An 11,183-nucleotide genomic window follows, 5' to 3' on the forward strand; every position below is an offset into this window, starting at 1 on the left:
CATTTATCATGTATTCTTACAATTTCATTTTTCATGTATTCTTTGTTTAGCCGAGAAACCACATATCGCCGCGTTGGTGGTTTTAAATGGGCCGTGTGGCTACATGGGTTTCAAACAAAAACATGAGAGACCATCAGAGCTCATATCAGTACATGTATAGTAACAGTAAAACATCAACGTAACATTATTCAAAAGAATTATTAATATAATACTCTAAAATTAATGATAAGAGAAAAGAAAGAAAATTGAACCTCACTATAAAATAATTGGAAACAAAAATAGGGTGACGGTGACTCAAAGCATATAAAAACTTGAAAGATTAAAATTGTTTTTGTCGCTTTTACATGGTGGGAAGTCAGCGGAGAATCTTATGCAAGCGTTCTGTTGAGACAATCTCACCTATCGTGCACTCTATATGTTTGTTAGGGACTTAACAAAACAGGTAATAAAAAAAAGTGACGTCGAGTGGCTAAGCGAGCGGACATGAGGTCACGTGTATCGTCTATGGAATTACAGTCTGGCGCGGAAAAATGGTTACTGTGCTATTATAATCGTTAGTCACCACCAACTGTCCCTCCGGTCCTATAGCGATCCCCGTTGGTCTGGGTGTGTTCACGACGGTACGGATAAACTCCCCGCGGCTTGTGAACATGTCTACACGGTGCTTTTTAAAGTTCGCCACGGCGATTTGGTCCAAGCTGTTCGTACGAATAGCCCTGAGGGAATACGGCTCTACTTTCTCTGAGCCTCCACCACTGAACTGGAGAAGCAGACGCCCATCACGATTGTAAACACGTATTTTACCATTCCAGACGGCAACGATGATATGTCCTTTACTGTCTGATGTGATGTAATTTAAGTAACGACGGCCAAAAGATTGGAAAGCCCTGTGTAACCTTCCATCTGTGGAGAAGATGTGCACTAGTTTAGGCCTGGCAGACAGAAGGATGTTGTTATTGGACACGGCAATGGTAGGGCGAGTAGAAGAAGACGGGATGTGAAATGAGGAAATCGGCCGGCCTTTGTGACTGTATTTAACCACGTATACCAACTTGGACGGCCACCCCGTCTCTGAGCCCACAACCCACAGATAACCACTCTCGTCAATGGTAACATCGACAGGGGACATCCGTATGTTGCTTTTAATTTTACCAGGCACTACCGTTGGGAATACGCGAAGTAAGACCCCTTCCATGTTGAAGACTTTGACTTGCTGGTAGACACTATCAGGCAAAAATATCTCATTGTCAGCAGATACGGCCACTCCGAATGCTATACCACAAAATGACTGGGTCCAGTCGAATCCGTTACTGATGAAGGTGACCTTCTCGGACTTCAACCTCACGCCTTCTGTTAAAATGAAATTTAATTCTTAGAAAGTTCAGTTATCCAATGGCAACATGTAGCTACTCTGACACTCAACGTACATTATATTAAAATATTCAACCTGCAACAGTTTTCAATGGCAAAAGTGTGAATTAAGTTACTTACAAATATAGGAGAATAATATAAAAGAATCTTGAGTCCCACAAGCTCATACATTATGTTAAAATAATTTCAAAATAACAAATTGAATGTGTATTATAATATTTTATCATACTTTCCACCAAATCACAGTCATATCTAAACGAAGAATTCTCACATTTTCTCTATTTATGCAAATAAGGTCATGATTTTAATACGTATAGCGATGTTCACTTTCACTTGCCTTCGAAATGCCGCAAGTATTAGCTTTTCGGCGGCTATCAATATGGTAGTGATGATAATATAGCATTTACTCTTTAAATATGCAAATTGGGACTGCATTTACAAACAGAATATCACAATATGTCACAAATTTAAAAAAAAAATTATTTATTATGGAAAGTAGACCATAAATCACATTTTCGTCATTTAATTAATGTTAGCATCACTCGAGCCCAAGATCTATCTTCCATCTAAAATTCGAGATCTTATTATTATCATTATATTAGCATTTCCATATAAACCTAATGTAGACCCAAAATGTAACCTACCAAATAATTCCAACCAGTCTATCGTATAATAGACTTCTCGAGTTATCTTGTCTCCACACATCCTACCGAAAACATAGCTTTCTTGGCAAAGATAATAACGAGATAAAGGCAGACATCAGCTCATGGATTCCACTTGTTGATGATAAGACTGTACAGAACATACCTGTGTGGACGAATGGCGTGGTGTAGGCAAGTTGAGCAGTGGTGTAGGTAGTGTCCATTGCAGGGTGGGCAGTGGTGTAGGTAGTGTCCATTGCAGGGTGAGCAGTGGTGTAGGTAGTGTCCACTGCAGGGTGAGCAGTGGTGTAGGTAGTGTCCATTGCAGGGTGAGCAGTGGTGTAGGTAGTGTCCATTGCAGGGTGAGCAGTGGTGTAGGTAGTGTCCATTGCAGGGTGAGCAGTGGTGTAGGTAGTGTCCATTGCAGGGTGAGCAGTGGTGTAGGTAGTGTCCATTGCAGGGTGAGCAGTGGTGTAGGTAGAGTCCATTGCAGGTTGAACAGTGGTGTAGGTAGAGTCCACGGCAGGGTGACCATTGGTGTAGGTAGAGTCCACGGCAGGGTGAGCAGTGGTGTAGCTAGTGTCCACCGAAGGGTGACCAGTAGTGTGGGTAGTGTCCACAGCAGGTTGAGCAATGGTGTAGGTAGTGTCCACGAAAGGGTAACCAAAGGTGTAGGTAGTGCCGAAACCTGATATGTTCTAAAGAAAATGTGATAGTGAATATCTGACGGAAAATTCGCCGCAAAAAATGCTTTCAGAAACGTTTGAATAGACCTAAGTAAAAATATATAGTATATGTACAATCATTCCACCTGCAGATAGTTAAAAACGTCCTAAAATGTTCTGAAATATTTACCATTTTGAATATTGAAACTGGAGCCGTGATGATCCCGGCAATAGTCGATGCCACCAGAAGGACAGCTGTAAGAGCTACGATTCCCTCCTTACGGCATGCCCATCCTGAAAAATTACATAGTACTTTAAGGTGTTGATAATTTTATTTTCATGCGTTTTTATCTGATATGATTTTGGTGAATTAATCCAAGTACGTCAAATATGACATTCTTGTCATTTAGCAATATTTTACTATAGTATTTTATGATCAATTCCCATCAATGGCCGTTTCTTCCTAAATTAATCATGTTTGAATGTTCTATAATGGAACGCAGCTTATCCATACAATTCCCTGTTAAATTATGCAAACTAAGTCAAAAGTTGCATAATCTACATATTTGCTGATCATAGCAATCGTCACATATAAAAATCATAATGATCCTTCAGTTCTAAAGGTTTCCTTTTAGAATATGAAAATAAGGTCCTCATTTGCAACAATCATATCATGTTCTACCCAAATATTACTACCACCATTTGTATAAACTTTGAGAGACTTATCTTCCGAAAGTGTCCCTGATTTACATTATGCATGTATAATTAATAGTATGAATTAATAATGTTTCAACTGCCACAAGTATGTATTACTAGTTGCCGTAATTAACTAATTATTACGTATTATTATACGATTTCCTCATTAATTATGCAGAACAACCCTGATCTCATACAGCATACATCTTATCAATACTGATAAGCACCACAGGAAATATTAACGGCACATTTCTGTAAAATTCATAGAATATTTGCAGACTGATTACATTAGCGTCGCGAAAAAATAACCAAACGTTATCTGAACAGTATCAGTTGTTGCCAAGAAATGAACATCCGGTTTTAGATCTATACTATTATGCAATTAGTAGAAACAAGTAGGTTTCAGTTCAACTAAAACCCTCTTGGTAAAAACGATATAATTCATATCCCTGGCGCAAGTTTTGGTCTTGAAATAAACAAATTAATCAGTTGAGAAGAGTTGAAAAAAACAACAGACAAATCTTACTGTGGGGTGGGGTCACAATAATCTTTGTACAACTTATAATCCACTGTACACTGAGTTAAGTGTTGGATCTGTGCTAGATATTACCATTTAGCTGTAGTGTAGAGCTATAATATGATGCAGCAAGTATTAGTAAAACGATGTAATTAAAAAAAACGTAACACGGACGTAGGTTTTGGTCTTGAAATTAAATTATCAGTTGAAAAGAGTTGAAAAGCTTTAGAAAAAACAGACAAATCTTTACCGTAGGGTGGTTGTTGTGGAATGATTCTCAGATGTGGTTGGTTCTGTACGTGCATCGGCCGGGGACGGCCCGTAATTTGGGGAGGATGAGTTCCTTGTACATTACTGTCTTCACTGACAGATGCCGGAGAGTGAGCTTCAGTCTGACGTGAGTGACGTGTTGGGTTTATCTCACTGTCATCACGATCAGCTTCTTCACCACGGTAAGTTGCATATGGCTGGATGTAGGGGTCGTCATCACTGTAAGCTGTCTTAACAGATGTTTCTTTGTTTGCCATATATCTACCTGCAGACGGCCGGTTGAAGATGTTGCCTTCACTACTAGCAGACCGGGAAGCTGGTTCGGTATTGTGGTATTGGGTATGCTGTTGGTACATAGGATCTGTGTCGTCTTGTGTGTGTGAAGTGTACGTCGGATTGGGGTCTTGGGTATTCTGTTGGTACATAGGATCTGTGTCGTCTTGTGTATGTAAAGTGTACATCGGATTGGGGTCTTGGGTATTCTGTCGGTACATAGAATCTGTGTCGTCTTGTGTATGTGAAGTGTACATCATAGTTGGGTCTTCAGTATGCTGTTGGTACATAAGATCTGTGTCGTTTTGTGTATGTATAGTGTACATCTGATTGTGGTATTGGGTATTCTGTTGGTGCATAGGATCTGTGTCGTCTTGTGTATGTGAAGTGTACATCATAGTTGGGTCTTCAGTATGCTGTTGGTACATAGGATCTGTGTCGTCTTGTGTATGTATAGTGTACATCTGATTGTGGTATTGGGTATTCTGTTGGTGCATAGGAGCTGTGTCGTCTTGTGTGTGTGAAGAGTACATCGGATTGGGGTCTTGACTATTCTGTTGGTGTACAGGATCTGTGTCGTCCTGTGTGTGTGAAGGGTACATCGGATTGGGGTGTTGCAAGTTGTTAGGAGGCTGGTCACCAGGGATGTTTGATGCATACTGATGATCTTCGTTCTTAGCGTTTGGAACTCCCATCTCCATTATGGCTTTTCTATCAGAGGTAGAAAACAATTATTACTATTTTTATTCTCTACTTCTCTATCCGTTGAAGATCTAATCTACTTATAGTATAAATATTCATTTTATATCAGGAGACATCAAGGATATCTGGATAGATACATATGGACACGTTGGGATTTTTTTCTGGGACAGTTTTCAAATATGTCTTTCATTGTTTTACAAGGCCCATGTTGCATCGAAAAACGCGTTACATTCCAAATCTTGATTTGGAAAAAAACGAAGCAGTAATGCACCTGCGTTCCAAAACGTGGTCCATTCCAGAACATATTTTGGAATAACACGAAATGGAATGCCTGTTGCATTCCAAAACATGATCCATTCCAAAACATGATTTTTTAAAGCCTCGTACTTCTGTTTCTGCGTCACATGATCTATCATTGTCATTTCTGTGAATTCTTTGAAAACATCTACTGTTAGTTTGTGTAGCATTACGCAGTGCTACAATCTGCTTAAAAAGTAGTCGTCATTGTGTGTTATCTGCTAAACCGTGATGGTATAGAAAACTGTTTTACGGTGTCGTTCTTCTACGAACAGCAGAATTATGAAGATAACCGTTCTCAATACACCTTCGGCAAGCTAAAGTATTGAAAGTCCTACAAAAATTCTCTTTGTAAAGTATAACCCCTTTATATATATCGACGAACAATGGGCGTGAAGGACGTGTTTTCGGCCAGCGTGTGCCACCGAATCAGTGGTAATTGGCTACTCCGTGGGCCTTGATTAATTATTCATAAGTCGGTCACCGCTAGAAATCTACTGGATGGCATTCAGTGACGAGCGCCCCCCCCCCCCCCCCATGCGGGGTTTAGGGGGTACTGAAGATGATGGAATAACATGTTTTGGAATGCAACAACTCCTCAACTCCTCTATGCCCGAATAATTTCTACCGAACGAGCAAAAGAAAAAAAGCCTACGCGAACATTCTATGAACGCGTTAACATTCAGTTAAACCCAGACTAATTAGCGCTAAGGTACTTATTTTTTCATACTTCAGCTAGCCTGCCTTTTGCTAACGTGTGAGTTGCCCCATGGCTTCGCGTGTAGTGGTGTTAACACAATTTACTACAACAGTAACACAAATTTACCTTTAGTATCATCATGGTATATACTGCTTAGCCCGATTTGCATCGGATTACGAGCAGGTTTTAGCGGACACCATGTTTTTGAAAAAAAATTCTGTTTATGATCCTGATACTGTGTGTTTTGCACTATATTATTAACACGACCCACACATCATACGCTCTGCTTAAGAAGCAAATAATGATTAAAGAAAGATATATTTACTCAAAACATAAATGTTTCATATGATTGTATGATTTGCGTTAAGCACTACACCAGTACCCGAGAGCAATTTTTGACTAGATTGCATCGTAGAGGCAAATACTAAGCTGTTAAAAAAGACATTTTGTACTGACCGTAGATTTTGGCGAAAATGTCCCCGGAATTAACGTTAACTGTAAGACAATAACTGTTGGTTTAGGGTAGAAACGACTCGGCAAGGTATCAGTCACAGCTCTATGGTGTCTTTAACAAAATAAGACACCCACCATTCGGGAGGAACCATTCATATCCGAGGGGCCGAGTCTTAAAAATAGATGCAATGAACTATATTTCTAATCAAATGCATACATATATCCGTAGATAGACACAACTAGTGGCATAAAAAGAACCATTTTGTTAAGTTTTTAGAAAACGTACATATGTGATTGGTACATTTGATAAAAATCGGGGTTAAACACTGTTACTACCATGCGACCAATCAGCTCTTAGATCTGGGGTACCTCCATTTTTTTCATTTTTTTTATTCATCAAAACATGAAAACATAACAAGGACAGTGTGACGCTGCACTCAAGTTTGTAACTTATATTAACAGCGCCACATAACAAAAAAGTACAGTTGTCATTTAAATACACAAGGTTGACATATCCGTGCGCCAAAGTCCCAACACCCCATCCGCCAAGATATTAAAAATATTAACAAAGTTATTTGAAAAATAAGATTACCTGGTAACCTACTATATGTCATTGGCGGAGACATATCCGCCAATCAGAGCTAGGAGGAGAATTCAGGCCCATAAACACATGACGTTACCTCCATTTGGTGAGTCTTACATATAATCACGTGATACCACCAACCAATCTGTAACATGGTGCTGATGTAATTTTGTAAGAAGAGATCTTGTTTTCTGATCAGAGGTCTGTTTAATCTCACTGGAATTGAATTTGTTTGCATTGCTCGTGCATGAAATAGGGAATTATAGACCGAATCAGATGTCTTTGTCTTTGTGTCTTGAAAGTCTGTATAAAAGCTCTTTGACTTTGGGATAATGAAGATATAAAAATTGCAAATAAAAATCATATTTTGAGTCAGTAATATTCTATGCGTGAATGAGATTTGACAATATAGTTTAGTAATTATTTTAATTATATTATTATATTAATTCGTATGTGAATAGAAATATAAAGGAAATCGCTTTAATATATTTGGGGGAGGGGGAGCGGTGGCTACGACGTGGCGTGACCGGGCGGATACTTAGGTGATAATTAATGCTAAATTATGCATATGCCAATCAAATCCGTCAACAATTTCCGGGACGTGTGCAGGGATTAACAGGTCGCGTGTGCAGAGATCTCCGGGACCAGGAAATCCCTGCACACACAAGTGGTGCATCTCCGGGAATTTCCGGGACGTGTGCATCTGCAGTGTGCAGGTGACACGTGCCCGGAAACTCCCGGAAAATGCGGAATTTCCGGCCGCGTGTGCAGAAATTTCCAAGTCGGAAATCCGTACATTCATGCAGGGAAGTAACCTTACCAAACTATGCTAAACGGTACAGATGATTGTAACAATTAAGAAATTACTATCAGCAGCTTCCAGTCTCCGGAAAATTAACCCTGTGTTCAAATTTCTAGTTATAACAGCCCTATCAAAAGTGTCTAATTGTAGACACACTATCTAACCGTTATATTTGTAACTTGAAAATGTCTTAAGACAGGAAGCTTCCTCACAGCTGAATTTGTATTGACAGTAACTAAGCGTGTCTAGAAACATGTCTTCTAATTGTGTTGTCCATTTGGTAGTCTACGAAAACAGTATACATGTAGAGTGGAACTCTGTTAGAACTGTACAAGTAAGTGCAAGCCAATGTCTGACCAAGGATCTGACACTACCAGACAGGGTTTGACAAGCCAGTTCTATCTGTCCTTATATTCAGGATTAGGTGAGGATAACTTCTTATAATAGTACCCTCAATTCATTGTCTGTTCTCTGCACATTTTAGAATATCTTGAAGAGAAACTCGCCTTGTTCACTGTCATAGCAAGGTATCTGCCTATGTTACCACCACGGTAGTCACAGGTAGACTGAGGTCCGGTAGTTTACGTTAGCCGAATTTATATATTTACTATTGGGTATAGTACCACCTTGGCCTTCAAGGTCCTAAAATGATCTTTGAGTGATCCACACGATCTTACAAAGACCAATGATCTAAATGTCAAATACATGTACAAATATTTTATTTTTCCCCTTTTTCCCTTATCCTGGCCGTATAAATGTCGATTAAATCACAATGTTTGTTTGTTTGTTGGTTTGTTTTTTCGTATATAATGATTGTAAAGAAAACAATTAAATGAACATATTACAATAAAAAGGGATATGCAGGGGAAGATAAAAAGCCATAATGGCTTATTCGGGATCTTCCCCGGACAAAATTAATTGATAACTGTTATAATGGTAACAAATCAAATGGTAATTTGGCGGATACATGTAGATGGCGGATAGCTTGAATATGCATGACGTCATTTTATGACGTCACTGGTGTTGCTATGGGCAACATAAGTCTTAGTGCACCCTAATATTCTATCATAAACACTTTTTGTTAAAGTCACGTTGCATACCATTGATAAATGTTTAATAGTACACCAACGTCAGAACATTTGGTGGTCATAAGATATACTGTTCGCGAGATCTGAGGGGGGTCCCACAAAACCCAAAAAAGCCCGGTCTAGATATGGTTAATCTTACGTGACAGGTGAACCTCTTCAACGATAGTTAAGTTAAACTTAATTTGCAAAATACAACCGCGACATCACCAATAGTAAAACGTTACATATTCTGAAATACTTATAACATAATTGTTACAATACTACACCTTCAAAATTAACAACTACAACCGGTGCAAAATCACATTCATTTTGAAACAAAACTTAGCATTGATGCCTTTAAAATGAAACTTTAAAACTTGTATACTTTCTGCAGTACATCTGTACTCGTGTACAGAAAACATAAAAGGCTCTCACTCATTACTGTCCAGAAACAACAACATTTGCAAACAAGAATTCGGAGATCTCATACACCTCCATGGAATATGAGTTTTTGTAAATGTTTTTACACAGTAAAGTACAGTAAAGAACAAAACAAGAATTCGGAGATCTTATACACCTCCATGAAATATGAGTTTTTGTAAATGTTTTTACACAGTAAACTACAGTTAAGAACAAAATAACAGGTTTATGTTTGCAAACACACAGCCCTCAAACCCTAAGCCTCAGAAATGGGTCGCCTATTCCCTTGAGGGAGAACCTCATTAGCGCGCTGCCTCGACAAAGACACATCTGTTACCCTGGCAGCACAAATCGGAAGTGCTGCAGCAGTACCAAGGCCATCCACCAGGAGGCCCATATTTGACCTTGACCTTCTTCCTCCTAAGACCTACCACCATACCAAATATCATCACAATCCATAAAGGCGTTATGGAGTTATGAAGGTACAAATGTGCGGAAACACAAACACACACACACACACATACACACAGAGACGCGCCAAAAACAATACCTCCATTTTCATGGAGGTAAAAATACCATCATCACTCCTGTTACTCTCTTTAGACCTAACCTAATCCCAATCAATACATAGAAGGTTTGTAAACGGTTTGCCTCAAAGCTATTTACCATTGCCGACAGTCAGAAACTGCAAATCTGTCCACCTTAAATGTAAATGGCTGCCTATGAGCGTAGGTCCAAAACTCTACTTATGGGACACAACAATTTGTACTTTAAATGTTCATCCGCTGGCAAAAACATACCTTTCAAGATGGTCAGAAAAGCTTCAGTTGGCACTTTCTGGACAGAAACTGTGGCACGGGTTACTGTTTTCTTGTAGGGTGTGTCAGCCACCTTCGGTAGCTGATCCGCAATGCCGTGTGACAAACAACCCAAGATCTAAGTATTACGTAAATAGTGGTGTTGATTGTCTGATGCTGATCATTTGAATAACACTACATTTATGATCATCATGAAAATTCTACTCACGTTGCAGGTCGCGAGATGCATATATTCATTTAGCTGTTTGTTTTCGTCATATCTGCATGGTACTAAGAAAATACTACAATCTTTTCGAAAATGCCTCCCTCCCCCCGCGGCCCAAAGCGACCACTATCATTCGACAGCCCTGTAAAATGCTGAAAAAGGAGGACGTTCTTTGTACATCTTATAAGAAAGATGAAGTTCTTTTTTTTCATTTAGATTGAAGTCGTGAAGACATTTATTTCTTTGTAACATTCAATTCTAATTTTGTCAATAAGACAGGTGGCACCTGTACGAAGGCCTGCGTGCCATTCCGTTAAGCGTACACGTTATGGGCTATTTTATTTTTGCGTTAATCGTTGCCGGCCTACTCAAATTCAACGTTAAGCGTTATTGGTATAGTGTATTAACCTCCCTGAATTTACCGTTAAATGTTGTTGGCCATGCTGAATTTACCATAAACAGTACCAGGACCCATGCAGACCATCTCGTAAGCATATGAGTGTTTAAGGATTTTTTATAATATAATATTGTGACCAGATCTAACACATCTAATCATCTTGCCAAAATGACACACAAATACACGAATTGAACCTCTTTATTCCAGAAATCACCAAAAAGCGCAAAATCGTCAGCATTCTTAATGACAGCGTCAACGACAGACAGCAAATATAACAGTGGTATTTAACTGTTACATTGTTACAGT

General features: G+C 39.1%; 1 protein-coding gene across 1 annotated transcript; it reads right to left on the bottom strand.

Annotated features, from left to right (window-relative positions):
* Positions 1-1,442: 1,442 nt before the first annotated feature.
* Positions 1,443-5,134, bottom strand: LOC109479417. Its single transcript, XM_019781385.1, has 3 exons — positions 4,315-5,134; positions 2,179-2,700; positions 1,443-1,447 (listed from the first exon to the last, which is right to left on the bottom strand). The coding sequence occupies exons 1-3, from the start codon at positions 5,132-5,134 to the stop codon at positions 1,443-1,445; spliced, it is 1,347 nt and encodes a 448-aa protein (XP_019636944.1).
* Positions 5,135-11,183: the final 6,049 nt, after the last annotated feature.

Source organism: Branchiostoma belcheri, unplaced genomic scaffold (assembly GCF_001625305.1).
Source record: "Branchiostoma belcheri isolate BF01 breed outbred unplaced genomic scaffold, Haploidv18h27 scaffold480, whole genome shotgun sequence".
Taxonomy (NCBI): Eukaryota; Metazoa; Chordata; class Leptocardii; order Amphioxiformes; family Branchiostomatidae; genus Branchiostoma; species Branchiostoma belcheri.

Coding starts and splice junctions, on each gene's coding strand:
- LOC109479417 (XM_019781385.1), bottom strand. CDS start 5,134: ATGGAGATGGGAGTTCCAAACGCTAAGAACGAAGATCATCAGTATGCA. Junction 2,701..4,314: donor AGAAGCTGATCGTGATGACA/GTGAGATAAACC, acceptor AGAACATATCAG/GTTTCGGCACTACCTACACC.